The following is a 23,612-nucleotide window of genomic DNA, read 5'->3' on the forward strand; positions in this document are numbered from 1 at the left end:
ATGGAGGGAGGGGCAACTGATGACATGTACCCCAAACCACCCATGACAATGTTTTTGCCCCATCAGGCATTGGGAGTTCAACCCAGAATTCCAATGGGCAGCAGAGACTGCAGGAACTGTGGGATAGCTACTCACAGTGCAACGCTCCGAAAGTCAATGCTAGCCACGGTAGCGAGGACGCACTCCGTCGACTTAATGCACTTACTGTGGACATACGCAATCAACTGTATAAAATCAATTTCTAAAAATTGACTTCTATAAGATTGACCTAATTTCGTAGTGTAGAAATACCCCAAGTGAGGATATCACCTGACTTGACGCCTATCCAAAAGATCGAGGCAGCCGACAAGATTAATCGCAACCGAGATGTGTTCTCTACAAAACCAGGACAGATGACTGAGACCTATCACCATATCCGCATGATACCTGGAGCCAAGGTAACATTGAGACCCTACCGAATCCCAGCAGCCAAAAGAGAAGAAATCAAGGCCAAAGTAAAGAAAATGTTAGAATTAGGGGTTATTGAAGAATCTTACTGTCAGTGGTCCACTCCAATCATTCTAGTGCCTAACCATGACAGTAACACGAGATTCTGTAATGACTTTCATGGACTGAATGAAGTATCCCAATTCGATGCACACCCCATACCACGCATCAACGAACTGGTTGACTGACTGGGTAGTTCCTGATTTTTGACTATTCTGGATCTGACAAAAGGGTATTGGCAGATTCCCCTGACCAAAGAAGCTAAAGAAACGACAGCGTTCTCCACCCCGGACGGGCTATTCCAGTACACCATCCTCCCTTTTGGGCTACATGGGGCCCCAGCCACATTCCAGCGACTCACAGATAATACATAACTTCAAATTTCTGTGCGGCTTAGTGTTGTGGCATGACATACTGTGTGAAATAAATGTTGTAAGCAAGAGACTCCAAGGTGTTGACCTTGATATATCTGGAGTAATGGAACAACTGGACAAAGCAGTCATACCTACAGTCTTACTGGTCAGATGAGGGATTTCAAAACGTTCTGAAAAGTGCATAGAAGTTGGCAGCGGAACTTCACACTGAAGTTATTTTCGCACCCATTCAAGAATACAAGAGTCACTGAAGAAGAAGACATTTTGATTACGAGGCACGGGATAATCCCATAAGAGACCCCAAACAACAATTCAAAGTTGAATTCTTTAACCAGGTACTAGATTGTGCAATACAGTCAGTTGAAGAATGTTTCATGCAGCTCAAGGAACACAGCAGTATATTTGGGATGTTGTATGATATTCCAAAACTCCTCACTATACCTGAAGAAGACCTATACCAGCAATGCAGGGCACTAGAGACAGTGTTGACACATGATGACATGTGCAATATTGATGCAAGTGATTTAGGTGATGAACTGAAAACACTTTCAAGATACATTTCAGCAGGATCAACTCCAAAGGCTGTTCTGGAATATATGTTCACAAATAAGATGACTACCCTCTTTCTAAATGCTTTTGTTGCTCTGCGTATACTTCTAACACTTCCTGTAACAGTTTCCAGTGGAAGATGCAGCTTCTCCAAACTGAAGTTAATAGAAACACATCTATGCTCCACAATGGCACAGGAGAGGTTGGTCAGCCTTGCAACCATCTCAACAGAGCATGAACTGGCCCAAACTGTGGACCTTCAGCAGGAAGCAGTTCAAATCTTTGCAACCAAGAAGGCATGGAAAGCACCACTTTGATTATTCAAACAGATAAAAATGCCAGTGTTTACTATGCAGACAAAAAAAGTTACATTTGCTGTTCAGGTGTTTGTTACTTAAAATTCTTGAACAAGGCATTTTAAGTTGTTAGTTCTCCTTTATTGGGGTAGAGCAATACCATGAGAGGAGTAGAACAGGAAGAAGGCAAAATTGAGACCTTTCAAATTTTGGTCCAAGTGAGGGGCTGAAGGTAATGGTTAGTGGCGTTCTGTTATGCCACTAGCCGTCACCTTCAGCCCCAACTAAAACCTCTCCAGCGCATCATCAAGGATCTACAATCTATCCTAAAGGACGGCCCATCACTCTCACAGATCTTGGGAGACGGGCCAGTCCTTGCTTACAGACAGCCACCCAACCTGAAGCAAATGCTCACCAGCAACAACACACCACACAACAAAAAGACTAACCCTGGAACCTATCCTTGCAACAAAGCCCGTTGCCAACTGTGTCCACATATCTATTCAGCAGACACCATCATAGAGCATAATCACATCAGCCACACTATCAGAGGCTCGTTCACCTGTGTATCTACCAATGTGATATATGCCATCATGGGCAGTAATGCCCCTCTGCCATACACATTGGCCAAACCAGACAGTCTCTACGTAAAAGAATAAATGGACACAAATCAGACGTCAAGAATTACAACATTCAAAAACAAGTCGGAGAACACTTCAATCTCTTTGGTCACTTGATTACAGACCTAAAAGTCACAATATTACAACAAAAAAACTTGAAAAACAGACTCCAAGGAGAGACTGCTGAATTGGAATTAATTTGCAAACTGGACACCATTAAATTAGGCTTGAATAAAGACTGGGAGTGAATGTGTCCTTACACAAAGTAAAACTATTTCTCTATGTTTATTTTTCCCCCCTACTGTTCCTCATACGTTCTTGCAACTGCTGGAAATGGCCCACCTTGATTATTACTACAAAAGGTTTTTTTTCTCTCCTGCTGGTAATAGCTCACCTTACCTGATCACTCTCATTACAGTGTGTATGGTAACACCCATTGTTTCATGTTATCTGTGCATATAAAGTCCCCCTACTGTATTTTCCACTGTATAGATCCGATGAAGTGAGCTGTAGCTCACGAAAGCTTATGCTCAAATATATTGTTAGTCTCTAAGGTGCCACAAGTACTCCTTTTCTTTTTGTGGATACAGACTAACACGGCTGCTACTCTGAAACTAACTATTGGAACATTCATTTGAATATTCCACTTCTGGCAACAGGGATTACTCAGCCCATGGTCCCCTTATTTTGAGTTCCTGATCCTTAACTGTTCATAACAGTCTGAATCCAGTGACTTTTTGGGTAAGTTGTTATCCTACTTGAACCTTAGAACTATGTCACCTGAGTCATCTGTACTGTAGCTTGAAATACATTTTTAGGACAATACAGCAAGATTTTAGAGCAGTTCTGTTGGACAGGGAGAACGGATATTTCCCAAAGGCAAAGATCAACATCACATGGCTGAGCCAATCTGAAGAAAACAACTGACAATCCTGAATACAGGTTCTATGTAGTGCCTTCACCTTCCATTGCCACAAGATATTTTTCATAAAGTAACTCAAGAGAAAACGCTTATATGACAACAGAAATAACAAGAAGTCATTTTATATTCAGATTAAAAATGTGACAATCATTAAACAGATTTTGCATGGAGATTAAAGCAAGGCTTCCAGTGACTTAATCAATAAGCTTTTTGTACTCACAAAGTGGATTATGCTCTGATAAACTCGTTTTTTTGGAAAAGCAACAGAATGGACCAAGGTATGGGAGAATGGACCAAGGTATTACCTGCTGCCGCTTCTCAAATTCCAACTTGATGCGGGACTTGATGCAGTTGCAGGTGTCCTGATACGTCTGCTGCAGAGCAAGTTCCATGAGGTGCTTGTGGTATGCTCCGGCCAGGCTTCCACAGATAAAAATGATAGCATTTGCCAATATCTAAGGGGGTAAAAAAAGAACAGGCGAGACAGTGAACTTATTCAAATTAGGTATCAGGAAATAATCACAAGCAGCAGCAAAATAGATTTTTGTAGTTAATGTGTTTTGTTCCTGTTTGAAGTTTATATTTAATGGACCTTCTCCTTTCAAAAAGCCCTCATAATTACGGTCGCAAAATCCCCAGAGATGACTCATTTTGTTTTTTTTTCATTTTTTAAAAAAACTTAGAACTCTGATGAATAATGTGTTTCCTGTTTCATGATATACTGAAAAAGGAATTCAGTTCATTTTCTATGTGCAATGTTGAGTATTAATTAGGTGCTGGCATGCTTTAATACTGCTAAATGACAGTCTTTGCTACTAATAATTATGTTATTGTTAAGGTCTTTCAATAGACCATTTTCTTTAGTAGTATGAAGTGCTCACAGCCAAGAATCAGCCAAGTAGGAGGATGTCAAGCATTTCTTGAGGCTCACCCACCACTATCCTGGAGCTAGAAACATTAAGTTTCACACAAAAACAAGCGCTAAGGTCTGATACACAAAAGGAGTTAGGTGCCTAAGTCCTAGTTTTAGGATCCACTGAGATTTACAAAAATCCCACTGTACTAAGTAGGTACACAACAGTCAAGGAGGAGCTCTCTCATAACTTTTAGTGCAATGGTTAGGTTACTCACCTGGGATGCAGGAGACTCCCTGTTCAAATCCCACCTTCACCTGTGGGGGAGAAGCGATTTGAACAGGGATCTGACACCTCTCAGGTGAGTGCTCTATCTGCTGGGTTTTGTGAAGTTGTTGAACTGTGGATAAATAATTAAAATGTCATGGAGTAGGGGGACTAAACACTGGGTCTACCACATCCTGGACCAGTGTGCAAAACCACCAGGCTACAGAGTCATTCTCATGTTGCTTACTTTCTCTCTGTTCCCTCCTTCCCTCTCCCCATGTAGAAATATACAATTAGGGCACTCAAATCTTATCTTTGCCCTGTAATGACACCATGCAATAACCATACAATTATGATTAAGGCATTTGAGTTTTTGTGGTGCTCGATTAAATTGATTTTTAAAAGACATATTACATTCCCCCCTTCATAGTTTCACTACAGGGCAGAACCACCTTAAAACAACTCTGCTCTGTATTCATAAAATGAATTATTTTTATATTAAAAAGAGGACATTACCACTTGCTATTTTTAATTATCTGAAAATATGAATTATCATTTTTTTTAGTTTAACATTTATGGCCAGATTCACCAGTACATGCCAGGTGGTTTCTGCTGTTCTAGCATATTGGATCAGATCAATGATCCATTTAGCCTGGTATCCTGCCTTCCAACAGTGGTCAGTGCCAGATGCTTCAAAAGGAAGGAACAGAACAGGGCAACTATCAAGTGATCCGTTCCCACTCACAGCCTCTGGCAGTCAGAGGCTTAGGGACACCCAGAGCATGGGGTTGCATCCCTGAACATCTTGGTTAATAGCACTGATGGGCCTATTCTCCATGAATTTATCTAATTCATTTTTAAACCCATTTATGCTTTTGGTCTTCACAACATCCCCCGGCAATAAGATTGATTGCGGGTTGTGTGAAGAACTATTTCCATATATTAGTTTTAAATTTGCTGCCTATTAATTTCATTGGGTTAGCCCTGGTTCTTGTATTATGTGAAGGGGTAAATAATACTTCCTTATGCACTTTCTCCACAACATTCGTGATTTTATAGACCTCTATCATATCCCTCCTTTGTTGACTCTTTGCAAGATCAACAGTCCCAATCTTTTTAATCTCTCCTCATACAGAAGATGTTCCATATCCTTAATCATTTTTGTTGAATTATCTGTACCTTTTTCAATTCTAATATATGTTTTTTTGAGATGGTGTGACCAGAACTGCATGCAGTTTTCAAGGTGTGGGTGTACCATGGATTTATAAATTGGTATTATGATATTTTCTGTCTTCTTATCTATCCCTTTTCTAATGGTTCCTAATATTCTTTTAGCTTTTTTGACTGCTACTGCACATTAAGTGGATGTTTTCAGAGAACTTTCTTCAATGGTTCCAAGATCTCTTTCTTGAGTGGTAACAGCTAATTTAGATCCCATCATTTTGTACGTATCGTTGGTATTATATTTTCCAATGTGCATTACTTTGCATTTAGCAACACTGAATTTCATCTGCCATTTTGTTGCCCAGTGACCCAGTTTTGTGAGATGCCTTTGTAACTCTTCACAGTCTGTTCTGGACTTAACTATCCTGAGTAATTGTGTGTCATCTACAAACTTTGCCACCTCACTCTTTACCTTTTCCCAGATCATTTATGAATATGTTGAACAGCACTGTTCCCAGTACAGATCCCTAGGGGGCACCACTATTTACCTCTTTTCATTCTGAAAACTGACTGGCATATTGGATCAGATCAATGGTCCATTTAGCCTGCTATCCTGCCTTCCTACCGTTTGTTTCCTATCTTTTAATCAGTTACTGATCATGAGAGGACCTTCCCTCTTATCTCACATCTACTTAGTTTGCTTAAGAGCCTTTGGTGAGGGATCTTCACAAAGGCTTTCAGAAAGTCCAAGTACACTATATCCACTGGATCATCCTTGTCCACATTTGTTGACCCCCTCAAAAATTGTAATAGGTTGGTGAGGCATGATTTCTCTTTTCAAAAGTCCTTTTGGCTCTTCCCTAACAAATCATGTTCATCTATGTGTTGGATAATTATGCTCTTTATAAACAGTTTCAACCAATTTGCCTGGTACTGAAGCTATGTTTACTGGCCTATAATTGCCAGGATCCCCTCTGCAAACTTTTTTTAAAAATTGGCTTCACATTAGCTATCCTCCAGTCATCTGGTACAGAGGCTGATTTAAGTGTCAGGTCACATAGCACAGTTATCAGAGGGGTAGCTGTGTCATCCTATATCCACAAAAACGAGGAGTCTGGTGGCACCTTAAAGACTAACAGATTTATTTGGGCATAAGGTTTCATGGGTAAAAAACCCAGCTCTTCATATGCATGGAGTGAAAATTACAGATACAGGCATAGAATCATAGAATCATAGAATCATAGAATATCAGGGTTGGAAGGGACCCCAGAAGGTCATCTAGTCCAACCCCCTGCTCAAAGCAGGACCAAGTCCCAGTTAAATCATCCCAGCTAGGGCTTTGTCAAGCCTGACCTTAAAAACCTCTAAGGAAGGAGATTCTACCACCTCCCTAGGTAACGCATTCCAGTGTTTCACCACCCTCTTAGTGAAAAAGTTTTTCCTAATATCCAATCTAAACCTCCCCCATTGCAACTTGAGACCATTACTCCTCGTTCTGTCATCTGCTACCATTGAGAACAGTCTAGAGCCATCCTCTTTGAAACCCCCTTTCAGGTAGTTGAAAGCAGCTATCAAATCCCCCCTCATTCTTCTCTTCTGCAGACTAAACAATCCCAGCTCCCTCAGCCTCTCCTCATAAGTCATGTGCTCTAGACCCCTAATCATTTTCGTTGCCCTTCGTTGTACTCTTTCCAATTTATCCACATCCTTCCTGTAGTGTGGGGCCCAAAACTGGACACAGTACTCCAGATGAGGCCTCACCAGTGTCGAATAGAGGGGAACGATCACGTCCCTCGATCTGCTCGCTATGCCCCTACTTATACAACCCAAAATGCCATTGGCCTTCTTGGCAACAAGGGCACACTGCTGACTCATATCCAGCTTCTCGTCCACTGTCACCCCTAGGTCCTTTTCCGCAGAACTGCTGCCGAGCCATTCGGTCCCTAGTCTGTAGCGGTGCATTGGATTCTTCCATCCTAAGTGCAGGACCCTGCATTTATCCTTATTGAACCTCATTAGATTTCTTTTGGCCCAATCCTCCAATTTGTCTAGGTCCTTCTGTATCCTATCCCTCCCCTCCAGCGTATCTACCACTCCTCCCAGTTTAGTATCATCCGCAAATTTGCTGAGAGTGCAATCCACACCATCCTCCAGATCATTTATGAAGATATTGAACAAAACGGGCCCCAGGACCGACCCCTGGGGCACTCCACTTGACACCGGCTGCCAACTAGACATGGAGCCATTGATCACTACCCGTTGAGCCCGACAATCTAGCCAGCTTTCTACCCACCTTATAGTGCATTCATCCAGCCCATACTTCCTTAACTTGCTGACAAGAATGCTGTGGGAGACCGTGTCAAAAGCTTTGCTAAAGTCAAGAAACAATACATCCACTGCTTTCCCTTCATCCACAGAACCAGTAATCTCATCATAAAAGGCGATTAGATTAGTCAGGCATGACCTTCCCTTGGTGAATCCATGCTGACTGTTCCTGATCACTTTCCTCTCCTCTAAGTGCTTCAGGATTGATTCTTTGAGGACCTGCTCCATGATTTTTCCAGGGACTGAGGTGAGGCTGACCGGCCTGTAGTTCCCAGGATCCTCCTTCTTCCCTTTTTTAAAGATGGGCACTACATTAGCCTTTTTCCAGTCATCCGGGACTTCCCCCGTTCGCCACGAGTTTTCAAAGATAATGGCCAAGGGCTCTGCAATCACAGCCGCCAATTCCTTCAGCACTCTCGGATGCAATTCGTCCGGCCCCATGGACTTGTGCACGTCCAGCTTTTCTAAATAGTCCCTAACCACCTCTATCTCTACAGAGGGCTGGCCATCTCTTCCCCATTTTGTGTTGCCCAGCACAGCAGTCTGGGAGCTGACCTTGTTAGTGAAAACAGAGGCAAAAAAAGCATTGAGTACATTAGCTTTTTCCACATCCTCTGTCACTAGCTTGCCTCCCTCATTCAGTAAGGGGCCCACACTTTCCTTGGCTTTCTTCTTGTTGCCAACATACCTGAAGAAACCCTTCTTGTTACTCTTGACATCTCTTGCTAGCTGCAGCTCCAGGTGCGATTTGGCCCTCCTGATATCTTTCCTACATGCCCGAGCAATATTTTTATACTCTTCCCTGGTCATATGTCCAAGCTTCCACTTCTTGTAAGCTTCTTTTTATGTTTAAGATCCGCTAGGATTTCACCATTAAGCCAAGCTGGTCGCCTGCCATATTTACTATTCTTTCGACTCATCGGGATGGTTTGTCCCTGTAACCTCAACAGGGATTCCTTGAAATACAGCCAGCTCTCCTGGACTCCCTTCCCTTTCATGTTAGTCCCCCAGGGGATCCTGGCCATCTGTTCCCTGAGGGAGTCAAAGTCTGCTTTCCTGAAGTCCAGGGTCCGTATCCTGCTGCTTACCTTTCTTCCCTGCGTCAGGATCCTGAACTCAACCAACTCATGGTCACTGCCTCCCAGATTCCCATCCACTTTTGCTTCCCCCACTAATTCTACCCGGTTTGTGAGCAGCAGGTCAAGAAAAGCGCTCCCCCTAGTTGGCTCCCCTAGCACTTGCACCAGGAAATTGTCCCCTACGCTTTCCAAAAACTTCCTGGATTGTCTATGCACCGCTGTATTGCTCTCCCAGCAGATATCAGGAAAATTAAAGTCACCCATGAGAATCAGGGCATGCGATCTAGTAGCTTCCGTGAGTTGCCGGAAGAAAGCCTCATCCACCTCATCCCCCTGGTCCGGTGGTCTATAGCAGACTCCCACCATGACATCACTCTTGTTGCACACACTTCTAAACTTAATCCAGAGACACTCAGGTTTTTCCACAGTTTCGTACCGGAGCTCTGAGCAGTCATACTGCTCCCTTACATACAGTGCTACTCCCCCACCTTTTCTGCCCTGCCTGTCCTTCCTGAAATATATATACTGGCACATGAAGAGAAGGGAGTTACCTTACAAGTGGAGAACCAATGCTGACAAGGCCAATTCAGTCAGGGTGGATGTGGTCCACTCCCAATAATTTATGAGGAGGTGTCAAAACCAAGAGAAGGAAAATTGCTTTTGTAGTGAGCCAGCCACTCCCAGTCCCTATTCAAGCCCAAATTAATGGTGTTCAGTTTGCAAATGAATTATAGCTCTGCAGTTTCTTTTTGAAGTCTGTTTTTGAAGGTTTTTGTTGTTGAAGGATGGCTACTTTTAAATCTGTTATTGAATGTCCAGGGAGATTGAAGTGTTCTCTTACTGGCTTTTGTATGTTACCATTCCTGATGTCTGATTTGTGTCCATTTATTCTTTTACATAGAGACTGTCCGATTTGGCCAATGTACATGGCAGAGGGTCACTGCTGGCACATGATGGCATATATTACATTAGTAGATGTGCAGGTGAATGAGCCCCTGATGGTGTGGCTGATGTGATTGGGTCCTCTGAGGGTGTCAGTTATTGGGAGTGGACCACATCCGCCCTGACTCAATTGGCCTTGACAACACTGGTTCTCCACTTGAAAGGTAACTCCCTTCTCTTCATGTTTAGTATATGTATTTAAGCCTGTATCTGTAATTTTCACTCCATGCATCCGAAGAAGTGGGTTTTTTACCCATGAAAGCTTATGCCCAAATAAATCTGTTAATCTTTAAGGTGCCCCTGGACCCCTTGTTGTTTTTATAGCACAGTTAGTAATTCTGCAATTTCATAGATTCATAGATACTAAGGTCAGAAGGGACCAGTCTGATCATCTAGTCCGATCTCCTGTACAGCGCAGGCCACAGAATCTCACCCACCCATTCCTACGAAAAACCTCACCTATGTCTGAGATATTGATGAGACCCAGACAGCTCTGCAGATCATTGGATCCCCCAGAAAAGACAAACAGAGGGAACAGTGCCTACAGCAGCTACTGGAGCACCACCAACAGGGACCTGGACTGAGACATGTTAGAGAATGCATCTGAATGCATTCGATGAAGTGAGCCGTAGCTCATGAAAGCTTATGCTCAAATAAATAAAACGACTGAAGGTAAAAAATCCATTACAATCTACATACCACACAGACTATGCTGACAGCTTGTGCCACACATTCTCAAAGAAACCACCTGATCAACATCCCCTACAGCAAACAGGGAAAGAATAAGAATGAGCTCCCAAAACTGGATGCTCTCATAAAGAACCAACCTTCCACACAAACTTCCTCATGGCTGGTTTTTACAAAAACTGGGCAAGCCATCTACAACACACACTTTGCTTCTCTACAAAAGAAAAAGGACACTAAATTCTCGAAACTACTACATGCCAGAAGAGGCCACAACAGTGGTTCCCTTAACCCACCCAGCAATATTGTTAATCTGTCCAACTATACTCTTAGCCCAGCAGAAGAATCTGTCCTATCTCGGGGCCTCTCCTTTTGCCCCTCCACCCCCAGGAACATGATACAGTTCTGTGGTGACCTAGAATCCTATTTTCGACGACTCTGACTCAAGGAATATTTCCAACACACCTCTAACCAATGTATTAACCCACAGGGACCTTCCTACCGACACTACAAAAAGAAGGATTCTGTGTGGACTCCTCCTGAAGGTCGAAATAACAGACTGGACTTCTACATAGAGTGCTTCCTCCGGTGTCCACGGGCTGAAATTGTGGAAAAGCAGCTTCGCTTGCCCCATAACCTCAGCCGTGCAGAACACAATGCCATCCACAGCCTCAGAAACAACTCTGACATCATAATCAAAAAGGCTGACAAAGGAGGTGCTGTCGTCATCATGAATAGGTTGGAATATGAACAAGAGGCTACTAGACAGCTCTCCAACACCACTTTCTACAAGTCCTTACCCTCTGATCCCACTGAGAGTTACCAAAAGAAACTACAGCATTTGCTCAAGAAACTCCCTGAAAAAGCACAAGAACAAATCTGCACAGACACACCCTGGAACCTCGACTTGGGGTATTCTATCTGCTACTCAAGATCCATAAACCTGGAAATCCTGGACGCCCCATCATCTCAGGCATTGGCACCCTGACAGCAGGACTGTCTGGCTATGTAGACTCCCTCCTCAGGCCCTATGCTACCAGCACTTCCAGCTATCTTGGAGACACCACTGACTTCGTGAGGAAACTACAATCCATCGGTAATCTTCCTAAAAACACCATCCTGGCCATTATGGATGTAGAAGCCCTCTACACCAACATTCCACACAAAGATGGACTACAAGCCATCAGGAACAGTATCCCCAATAATGTCACAGCTAACCTGGTGGCTGAACTTTTTAACTTTGTCCTCACCTATAACTATTTCACATTTGGGAACAATGTATACCTTCAAATCAGTGGCACTGCGATGGGTACCCGCATGGCCCCACAGTATGCCAACATTTTTATGGCTGACTTAGAACAACGCTTCCTCAGCTCTCGTCCCCTAATGCCCCTACTCTACTTGCGCTACATTGATGACATCATCATCATCTGGACCCATGGAAAAGAAGCCCTTGAGGAATTCCACCATGATTTCAACAATTTCCATCCCACCATCAACCTCAGCCTGGATCAGTCCACACAAGAGATCCACTTCCTGGACACTACGGTGCTAATAAGCGATGGTCACATAAACACCACCCTATATCGGAAACCTACTGACCACTATTCCTACTTACATGCCTCTAGCTTTCATCCAGATCACACCGCACGATCCATTGTCTACAGCCAAGCTCTACGATATAACCGCATTTGCTCCAACCCCTCAGATAGAGACAAACACCTACAAGATCTCTATCATGCATTCCTACAACTACAATACCCACCTGCTGAAGTGAAGAAACAGACTGACAGAGCCAGAAGAGTACCCAGAAGTCACCTACTACAGGACAGGCCCAACAAAGAAAAGAACAGAACGCCACTAGCCATCACCTTCAGCCCCCAACTAAAACCTCTCCAACGCATCATCAAGGATCTACAACCTATCCTGAAGGACGACCCATCACTCTCACAGATCTTGGGAGACAGGCCAGTCCTACAGACAGCCCCCCAATCTGAAGCAAATACTCACCAGCAACCACACACCACATAACAGAACCACTAACCCAGGAACCTATCCTTGCAACAAAGCCCGTTGCCAACTCTGTCCACATATCTATTCAGGGGACACCATCATAGGGCCTAATCACGTCAGCCACACTATCAGAGGCTCGTTCACCTGCGCATCTACCAATGTGATATATGCCATCGTGTGCCAGCAATGCCCCTCTGCCATGTACATTGGTCAAACTGGACAGTCTCTACATAAAAGAATAAATGGACACAAATCAGACGTCAAGAATTATAACATTCAAAAACCAGTCGGTGAACACTTCATTCTCTCCGGTCACACGATTACAGACCTGAGAGTGGCTATCCTTCAACAAAAAAACTTGAAAAACAGACTCCAAAGAGAGACTGCTGAATTGGAATTAATTTGCAAATTGGATACAATTAACTTAGGCTTGAGTAGAGACTGGGAGTGGATGGGTCATTACATGAAGTAAAACTATTTCCCCATGTTATTTCTCCCCCCATCCCACCCTCTACTGTTCCTCAGACATTCTTGTTAACTGCTGGAAATGGCCCACCTCGATTATCACCACTCCTTTCCCCCCCTCCTTCCTGCTGGTAATAGCTCATCTTAAGTGACCACTCTCCTTACAGTGTGTATGATAAAACCCATTGTTTCACGTTCTCTGTGTGTGTGTGTATATAAATCTCCCCACTGTATTTTCCACCGAATGCATCCGATGAAGTGAGCTGTAGCTCACGAAAGCTTATGCTCAAATAAATTTGTTAATCTCTAAGGTGCCACAAGTACTTCTTTTCTTTTTTGTAATTGCATTGATACTGGGTGATGTTGATATGAAGGTACCAGATGGTGTCACGTTGGTACTGGCTGGTGTCTGTTTATCCTCAAAGAGTTTATGAGGGACTGGAGACCATGATGGTACCAGAGGGTAAGACATTGTTGAAGACGGTAGTGAGGGTAAGTAGGATCCGGAAGATGAGATGGTACCAGTGAGGAGTGACTCTCAGTACCCCTCAGCAATGGTGTCTCAGGCTTCTTAGGACCTGAAGGCCTGCATGGATCAAAAGCCTGGACAATACCAGGGAATCTGGGTAAGAAACAGCAGGAATCAGAATACCTAGTGGTACCAGAGATGGTACTGAAGTATGATCAGTGCCTCCTTCGCATGTGGTTGCTGGAAGTGGTACTGATGACAATGTCAGCTTGGCTCTGGAGTCCTTACGTTTTAGAAGAACAGAGTCAGTGCTGATTTGTGTTCCACTTTAAGTAGTTTTCCAAACAGCTTCTCAATATGTGGCATGATCAACTTAGCTGGTGCCTTGGTCTTGGTACTGGATGGGATGGGTGCCTCAGTCATACCTGTAATGAAACACAAGGTCTCCTAAGACCCAGATTTAGGAAGTGACTTTCCCTTTCTCTTCTCCTGCTGTGGGAAAGAAGGTCTTCTCTTCTTCTGTGGTTTAGATGGTTCTGAAGAGCCCCTAGGGTCTGCTTACTGTTGCAGTAGAGACAGCTGGTGGCCCTCTGTGGATCCGATGTACAGGGGAGGAGGGACTCAGATCCTGTGGGTTTCTGGGTGTGCTCTATTAACAGAAGTTTGAGCCTGTCCTCCTTCAATTTTTTAATGTGTTCTTAAAGCCTGAACAAATCTTATTTAGAGGTGATGTGAGATTCCCCAAGGCAGTGGAGGCAGCTTGCAAGGGAAAGATCTACGGCAGGTCTAGCAGAGTTTGAAGCTCGGGGTCTTGGGAAAAACCTGCATTCAATGCTGTGGATCAAAGGCCCGAATCAGGCCCCAGCCTGAAAGGGAAAAAAGCCCTTTTAAAAGCACAAATTGTTCTAAACAAAAATAAAGAAAAAATACTAACGAAGTACAGAAAATATTTTTTTTGCAAGACATGCAGCAAACCTCAAGGCTAGCTAATGGATGCTGTGATACTCTTATCTCAAGCCACAGGAAATGGAGAAGGAACTGGAGTGGTGGCAGGTCTGCCCCTCCTTATATGCCTGCAAGGGCAGACCTAAGGATACTGCTGATAAAAATCTCTTATCAAGAGTGCATGGGCATGCACACATCCTAATGTGGATCACCCACAGGGACACTACTTGAAGAAGAACTGTTCTGTGTTCTCATATGTAATTCATTCAAAAATACAGGTAAATCTATGATACACAGTATGGTTTGCATGTCATATGCTGACATAACAATGTCATAACAAGTCACTATATGTATCCAAAAATAAATATTCACGTAATTCTTATAGATTATCTCCCTAATGTATTTACCTAAAGCTCCCTGTAAGTATAGTTACACTATACCCATCATCTTTAAACACTTGAGTTGCAAGTTATATTTTACAGTATTTAGAACACAGCAAATGACATACATCTTCTGGTTACAAAGTGAGATTCAGAGTTATTCCTGCCACATTTAGACATATTTGGGTAAAACATAAAAGTGACATTTGGTTAAGTGTTGAAAAGAGAAAGAATTGTGGTCTGTTTTTTTAGCGACCACATGTGCAATTATTATGATTGTGTGCACAAACTGCATTACTGAATGCACAAATTACCAGAATTGGTCAATTAATAACAACACCTACATTTTCTATATCACCTTTCATCTATAGATCTTAAAGTGCTTCACAAACGAGAGTAAGGATCCATGTTCCTATTTTACAAAAGGCAAAGAAAAGTGAATGACTTACACAAAGTCACATAGCAGGTGAGCAGCAGAATTAGGAACATGATCCTGAATGCCTGACTTCCAGGTCCATGCATATGTGCTGGACCATGCTACCTCCCAAAGCCCACGGCACTCATTAACCTTCCTCTTAACTTTTAATCTGCAACACTAGCAACTGAAATGTGTGACCAAGGGCTGTAATGTTTAACACTTGAGTTTTGTTGTTTATTATGCTGTAATTGACCGATTAGAATATTTTTTCACTGAAAAGCTTGTTTTAAGAGATCTTTTCTCACTGTGTGAATAGACCAATTTTTATTTTATTTTATTTTTTAAAAGCCTGGGAGGAAAATAATCTAGCATGAGCAACCATAATGATCCATTACACTGATCACCAGCAGGGTTTGACCCCTTGACTTTTAGGTCCCCAGTACAGAACTCTACCATTGCAGTTAAATTAGTAACTACTATCCTCTATATAGAGCATACAGTAATGGGGGACCTAAGCATTCTGCTAGTCAGTTACATATGTATTTGCTAGACATCAGTAGAATACTGAGGGTCAGGCTTCCTGATTATGGAAGGGGAGTATTGTCTGCTTGTTAGGGCAGTGATTAGTGATGGGGTTGGTATGTTCAATCTGAAATGCAATATAGATGATGAATGAGTCATGGGACAAAAGTAGTAAAACATTTCTTAAGTTTGAAAGGGGGATATTCTGTCCCACACTAGTGAAAGATTTTAGATCACTGGATCATCCTGCAGTGGGATTTCATGGTGAGATATGGGATCTTCATAACAATGGAAAGGGGAAACTCTCTAATTCTTTGCTCCCTTGGGACTTCTAACATTAAAAAGTATAGGCCGCTTTAAAGCTGCTATTATAAATACACATTTTTACAAAGATTATTACAGAAGTGTTTCAGAGTAGCAGCCGTGTTAGTCTGTATTCGCAAAAAGAAAAGGAGTACTTGTGGCACCTTAGAGACTAACAAATTTATTAGAGCATAAGCTTTCGTGAGCTACAGCTCACTTCATCGGATGCATTACATACAGAAGTGTTTTCACCTTTCCTACAAATGTGAAATTACTTCTCCATAAGAAAGATGTCTCAAGGTCCATCACAGGCAATATTCAGTTCTTAAGCCTTGACAGGTTTAAGGTCTTGTATCTCATGGAATAACAGGGCTAGAAACAAGAATTTATACCTTTAGAATGCAAGTGTTCCAATTTGATAGAATTTATTGCTTTAAAGTCTTTAAAATTCATGACATTATTATTAAGGCTGTGAGTTTGGCTGCAGGCACCACCCCCACACCTTCCATTGGCCGCGGTTTGTGGCCAATGGGAGCTGCAGAGCTGCTACTTGGGGTGAAGGCAGCATGCAGAGCTACCTGGCCATGCCTCCATCTAGGAGCTGAGCGAGGGGGAAGTCGCTGCTTCCAAGGAGAAGTGAAGCCAGGTAGGGAGCCTGCTGGCACAGCCAATCTCCCCCAGCACCTGCGGTGCTTCTGGTTCACGCCCCCTCAAGATTTAGTCAGGAATATATAGTAGAAGTCATGGACAAGTCATGGACAGTGAATTTTTGTTTATTGCCCATGACCTGTCCATGGCTTTTACTAACAAAGTCTTTGAATAAAGACTGGGAGTGGATGTGTCAGTACACAAAGTAAAACTATTTCCCCATGTTTATTTCCCCCCACACACCACCCATTGTTCCTTACACGTTCTTGTCAACTGCTGGAAATGGCCCACCTTGGTTATCATTACAAAAGGTTCCCTCCCACCTTCTGCTGGTAATAGCTCACCTTACCTGATCACTCTCCTGACAGTGTGTATGGTAACACCCATTGTTTCATGTTCTCTGTGTATATAAATCTCCCCACCATATTTTCCATTGCATGCATCCGATGAAGTGAGCTGTAGCTCACAAAAGCTTATGCTCAAATAAATTTGTTAGTCTCTAAGGTGCCACAAGTACTCCTTTTCTTTTTACTAAAAATACCTGTGACTAAAATGTAGCCTTAAGCAATTTTATAAATCTTTAAAAAATTCTGAAGTGGTGGCATCCAAACTTTTCCTGTCATGCCCTCCCCCTTACCAGTAATGGAAGCTGTCCATACCTCCTCCATTGCATTAATGCACAGCCAAGGCTTCCTCCACAGAGGTGCTTGGACTGAAGGCAGAGATGCGGTCAGAACTGGGAATGGGGAAGGAACTCGGTCTAGAGATGGAGCTGGCCTGGGGTGTGAATGAGGGCAGACCTGGTTTGGGAGCAGAGCAGGGGGCAGAGTGGAGCAGTGGCTGGAGCTGGGCTGGAGGTTGAGCAGGGGGTGGAATGGAGCTGCAGCTGGGGGTGGAACTGAGCTGCAGCTGGGGGCAGAGCTGGGGACACAGCAGGGGGCTGAGTAGAGCTGGGCTGGGAGCCAAGTGAAGCTGCAGCTGGGGGCAGAGCTGTTCTGGCGGCAGAGCAGCTCCCTGCCCCCCATGGTGTGCCCCACAGTGGCCTGGTCCCACTGCACATCCTCCAAATGTTCCACCACGCCCCCCTATGGGGGCGTGCCCCACAGTTTGGAGACCACTGTTCTAAAGTGTATAATTTAGATGAACAAAAGATGTTAAAAAAGTATATATATTTCTCTCTCCAATAGGACTTTCATTGCTAAAACAGGCCTGGCTTTACAGGTGGAGAATAAGAAAACAAGCACAACTAAAAATTTTCAAAACCCTATAAAATATTTGTAACTCATCCAATGAAGTGAGCTGTAGCTCACGAAAGCTTATGCTCAAATAAATTTGTTAGTCTCTAAGGTGCCACAAGTACTCCTTTTCTTTTTGCAAATACAGACTAACACAGCTGCTACTCTGAAACCTCTCTAAAATAGTTTATTTATAAATTGTGGCATATATCAAAGACCTGATGCTGGAGCAAAAAGGCTTTATTTGTGCTCTTTGAGAAAACATTCTTGTGGCTATTTTGTTTTTAAATCGCAACAATTTGATTCTGTTCAAAGGTCTGTAATATTAGAGTAATCCCAGTTGAGATGGATTAGTGAGGAAAGCAAAGGAAGCCAGTTGAAAGACTATATAACAAGGGTACTATGTTCAGACTTCCATGTGCCAGTAAGCATGAGAGCTACTGCATTTTGCATTAGCCTCATTCTAAATGTGAAATGAACAGGAGTGCCTGAAAATAAAGAATTACAGTAGAAAACAGAGAGGGCATTTTTCAGTAATTCTCATTTGCTGAGCCATGGTCTCAGGCTGACAGTAAAAAGTTTTAGTAACAAAATGAAGATAAATACACATTGTATGAAATGGACACAGAAATCTGAAGATAATATAACACCCATGCTTTTAAATTTAAAGATGAAGTCAATAATACACTCTCAAATGGAAACACCCCTGGGATCATGGCTTACAAGCTGCGTAGAACCATTAATCAGCATTTCTGTTTTGTTCAGCTTCACCTTCATGAAGTCGTGGGGTACCCACAGCAAAATAACCAGAATATAAATAGTCAAAGTCAAGTCTTCACTGTTATAGATGGATGGAAGAGTAAATTATACAAGTATCTGCATAGCTATGAAAAAAATAGATTATAGTTCATATGACTGAATCAACTGAAGCATGTAAATGGTAAAATAAAGAGCCCCAGAACAGATCCTCTAAGGGACAACAAAAGGAAAGGTTGCAGAAATTGATCTGTAATGATCAGAAGATGCTGTTTCAGACGTGTACGAAATATAACAAGCCATATCAGACCTGTACCTGTCAACCTGACATGGACTTTGAACATTTGAAAAGAATACTGTGTTCTACTGTTTCCAAGGCCATCGAGTGGTCCAAAAGTGACATTATGGTAGCATATAAGCACTTAACAAATCTTCAGTATATTTATTCTCAGAACATTGCTAAGAGAAACCGAGGTCCTATTATACCCATCTTATAGACAAAGAACTGAGGCACAGAAAGACTAAGTGACGTACCTAAGGGCATACAGGAAGTCTGTGACAGAGTGGGGATTTGAATCCAGGTCTCCTAAATCCAACGTTAGCACCCCCACCACTTGACCACCCTAGTTCCAACTCTTTGGATCATGTAAACTACGGGTTCTTTCAAGTGCAGGACATTCTCTAGACCATGGGTGGGCAAACTATGGCCCATGGGCCGCATGCGGCCCATGAGTTATTTTAAGCTAGTCTGCGAGCCACACCACGTGACTGGACCCTGCTCCGGTGCTTCAGCTGGGGCGCTCGGTCGGGGGTAGCATCATATGGCTCGGCCTCGCTCTGGCACTCAGGCTGGGGCGCAGGATTGGGGGTCACACCACACAGCTCCTGGAAGCCACGGCATGGCCCCACTCCAGCTCCTACACGCTCCAATGGGAGTTGCAGGGGTGATGCCTGTGGATGGGGCAGCATGCAGAGTCGCCTGGCCAACCCTCCACATAAGAGCTGGAGAAGGGATATGCCACTGCGTCTGGGAGCTCCTTGAGGTAAGTGCAGCTCAGAGCCTGCACCCCCTGAGCCTCTCCCCACGCCCCAACCCCAGCCCTGATCCTCCTTCTGCTCTCCAAACCTCTTGATCCCAGCCCAGAGCACCCTCCTGCACTCCAAACCTCTCATCCCCAACCTCACCTCAGAGCCTGCACCCCCAGCTGGAACCTGCACCCCTTCCCACACACCTGCCCCAGCCCTGATCCCCCTCCCATCCTCTGAACCCCGCGGTCCCAGCCCAGAGCACCTCCTACACCCCAAACTCCTCATTCCCAGCCCCATCCCAGAGCCCCTCCGCAATTTTGTGAGCATTCATGGCCCACCATACAATTTCTATTTCCCAAGGTGGCCCTCCGGTCAAAAAGTTTGCCCAACCTTGCTCTAAAGTATATTTTTATGTACAAACAATTTAAAACTAATAAATAAAGTGAAATATTGCTTGAAGTCTGAGACTTCTGCTGGATAAGTGACTTGTTGGCTGCGTTTAGAAACAAAAGATGACAAATTTAAGTAGATCTGACTCTGCTCTCACTACAGTGTCATTGAAGTCAACTGTGTGATTTGAAGAAATGTTGGAATAAATCTGACAGTAGTGCCATTATGATCACTCACTGATACTGCATTTTTCTATTTTTTCAACTGATTAAGCCTGCCTAAAGAGGTATATGCATTCACTGCACAATGAAGTACTATGACACTGAAAAAGAGAGGAATTGTACATTGTAAAAGGACAGTTATTGTAAAATATCTGAGCTCATGCTGTTTAACAACTGTAGGGAAAACTCAGAGTTCTCTAGCGATTCAGAGCCTGCTCCCATTCAATGTACTTTGCATCCATTTTTTCTTCAGTATCCACTCTACTCTGCTCCCACATATAATTCTTGCATGAACAGAGTTCTTACAAAATAAAACCTTTTATGAACTTGAAGGCAAAGTGGTGATCGAGGTTGTACATTTTCTCAGCACTAAGTCCTGAAGATCTTCATAGAATCATAGAATATCAGGGTTGGAAGGGACCCCAGAAGGTCATCTAGTCCAACCCCCTGCTCAAAGCAGGACCAAGTCCCAGTTAAATCATCCCAGCCAGGGCTTTGTCAAGCCTGACCTTAAAAACCTCTAAGGAAGGAGATTCCTACCACCTCCTAGGTAACGCATTCCAGTGTTTCACCACCCTCTTAGTGAAAAAGTTTTTCCTAATATCCAATCTAAACCTCCCCCATTGCAACTTGAGACCATTACTCCTCGTTCTGTCATCTGCTACCATTGAGACAGTCTAGAGCCATCCTCTTTGAAACCCCCTTTCAGGTAGTTGAAGCAGCTATCAAATCCCCCCTCATTCTTCTCTTCTGCAGACTAAACAATCCCAGCTCCCTCAGCCTCTCCTCATAAGTCATGTGCTCTAGACCCCTAATCATTTTGTTGCCCTTCGTTGTACTCTTTCCAATTTATCCACATCCTTCCTGTAGTGTGGGGCCCAAAACTGGACACAGTACTCCAGATGAGGCCTCACCAGTGTCGAATAGAGGGGAACGATCACGTCCCTCGATCTCCTTCGCTATGCCCCTACTTATACATCCCAAAATGCCATTGGCCTTCTTGGCAACAAGGGCACACTGCTGACTCATATCCAGCTTCTCGTCCACTGTCACCCCTAGGTCCTTTTCCGCAGAACTGCTGCCGAGCCATTCGGTCCCTAGTCTGTAGCGGTGCATTGGATTCTTCCATCCTAAGTGCAGGACCCTGCACTTATCCTTATTGAACCTCATTAGATTCTTTTGGCCCAATCCTCCAATTTGTCTAGGTCCTTCTGTATCCTATCCCTCCCCTCCAGCGTATCTACACTCCTCCCAGTTTAGTATCATCCGCAAATTTGCTGAGAGTGCAATCCACACCATCCTCCAGATCATTTATGAAGATATTGAACAAAACGGGCCCCAGGACCGACCCCTGGGGCACTCCACTTGACACCGGCTGCCAACTAGACATGGAGCCATTGATCACTACCCGTTGAGCCGACAATCTAGCCAGCTTTCTACCCACCTTATAGTGCATCATCCAGCCCATACTTCCTTAACTTGCTGACAAGAATGCTGTGGGAGACCGTGTCAAAAGCTTTGCTAAAGTCAAGAAACAATACATCCACTGCTTTCCCTTCATCCACAGAACCAGTAATCTCATCATAAAAGGCGATTAGATTAGTCAGGCATGACCTTCCCTTGGTGAATCCATGCTGACTGTTCCTGATCACTTTCCTCTCCTCTAAGTGCTTCAGGATTGATTCTTTGAGGACCTGCTCCATGATTTTTCCAGGGACTGAGGTGAGGCTGACCGGCCTGTAGTTCCCAGGATCCTCCTTCTTCCCTTTTTTAAAGATGGGCACTACATTAGCCTTTTTCCAGTCATCCGGGACTTCCCCCGTTCGCCACGAGTTTTCAAAGATAATGGCCAAGGGCTCTGCAATCACAGCCGCCAATTCCCTCAGCACTCTCGGATGCAATTCGTCCGGCCCCATGGACTTGTGCACGTCCAGCTTTTCTAATAGTCCCTAACCACCTCTATCTCTACAGAGGGCGGCCATCTCTTCCCCATTTTGTGATGCCCAGCACAGCAGTCTGGGAGCTGACCTTGTTAGTGAAAACAGAGGCAAAAAAAGCATTGAGTACATTAGCTTTTTCCACATCCTCTGTCACTAGCTTGCCTCCTTCATTCAGTAAGGGGCCCACACTTTCCTTGGCTTTCTTCTTGTTGCCAACATACCTGAAGAAACCCTTCTTGTTACTCTTGACATCTCTTGCTAGCTGCAGCTCCAGGTGCGATTTGGCCCTCCTGATATCTTTCCTACATGCCCGAGCAATATTTTTATACTCTTCCCTGGTCATATGTCCAACCTTCCACTTCTTGTAAGCTTCTTTTTATGTTTAAGATCCACTAGGATTCACCATTAAGCCAAGCTGGTCGCCTGCCATATTTACTATTCTTTCGACTCATCGGGATGGTTTGTCCCTGTAACCTCAACAGGGATTTCCTGAAATACAGCCAGCTCTCCTGGACTCCCTTCCCTTTCATGTTAGTCCCCAGGGGATCCTGGCCATCTGTTCCCTGAGGGATGTCAAAGTCTGCTTTCCTGAAGTCCAGGGTCCGTATCCTGCTGCTTAACTTCTCTTCCTGCGTCAGGATCCTGAACTCAACCAACGCATGGTCACTGCCTCCCAGATTCCCATCACTTTTTGCTTCCCCCACTAATTCTACCCGGTTTGTGAGCAGCAGGTCAAGAAAAGCGCTCCCCCTAGTTGGCTCCCCTAGCACTTGCACCAGGAAATTGCATGCTCTTGCTTATAATTTAAAAAAAAAATCTCCCAAAGATAAATAGATACAATTTATCTCATTGAAAATAGCAATTAGATCTTATTAGAATGAACTCGTACTCAAAACTGTCAAGCTGTTCCTGTATCCTCTTACTGTCAACTTTCACTTGAAATGGATAATTAGTACATACTTTAAAATGGTTGCAGCGGACTAGGAAGGAGAGTACTTGACTCCTGATGTTTGTCTAGTATAAGAAACTGAACAATTGAAGAAAATGGTCTTCAGCAACATGCATGAATACATAAAATCCTATAGAACAGGGGTGGCCAACCTGTGGCTCCAGAGCCCAATGCGGTTTCTTCAGACATTAATATGCGGCTCCTTATATAGGCACCAACTCCGGGACTGGAACTACGGCACCAACTTCCTAGTGTGCCGTGGGTGCTCAACCCTGGCCCTGCCCCCACTCCACCCCTTCCCGTCCCTCCCCCTGAGCCTGCCAATGCTCTCGCTCCTCCCCCTCCCTCCAGAGCTTCCTGCAAGCCA

The 23,612-nt window shown here is 43.9% G+C and overlaps 1 protein-coding gene across 4 annotated transcripts in view; it reads right to left on the bottom strand.

The window, feature by feature from the left end:
- ADCY2 (adenylate cyclase 2) overlaps nucleotides 1–23,612 on the bottom strand; it is a 483,719-nt gene that overhangs the window by 238,159 nt on the left and 221,948 nt on the right. For all 4 annotated transcript variants that reach the window (XR_006279108.1, XM_038390427.2, XM_043508479.1 and 1 more), the window contains exon 4: nucleotides 3,553–3,702. Coding sequence is in view for 3 of the 4 variants with exons in the window: in XM_038390427.2 (XP_038246355.1) it covers nucleotides 3,553–3,702 (150 nt within the window). In the remaining variant the exon portion in view is untranslated. The remainder of the gene's footprint in view (nucleotides 1–3,552; nucleotides 3,703–23,612) is intronic.

This window comes from Dermochelys coriacea, chromosome 2 (genome assembly GCF_009764565.3).
Source record: "Dermochelys coriacea isolate rDerCor1 chromosome 2, rDerCor1.pri.v4, whole genome shotgun sequence".
Lineage (NCBI taxonomy): Eukaryota > Metazoa > Chordata > Testudines > Dermochelyidae > Dermochelys > Dermochelys coriacea.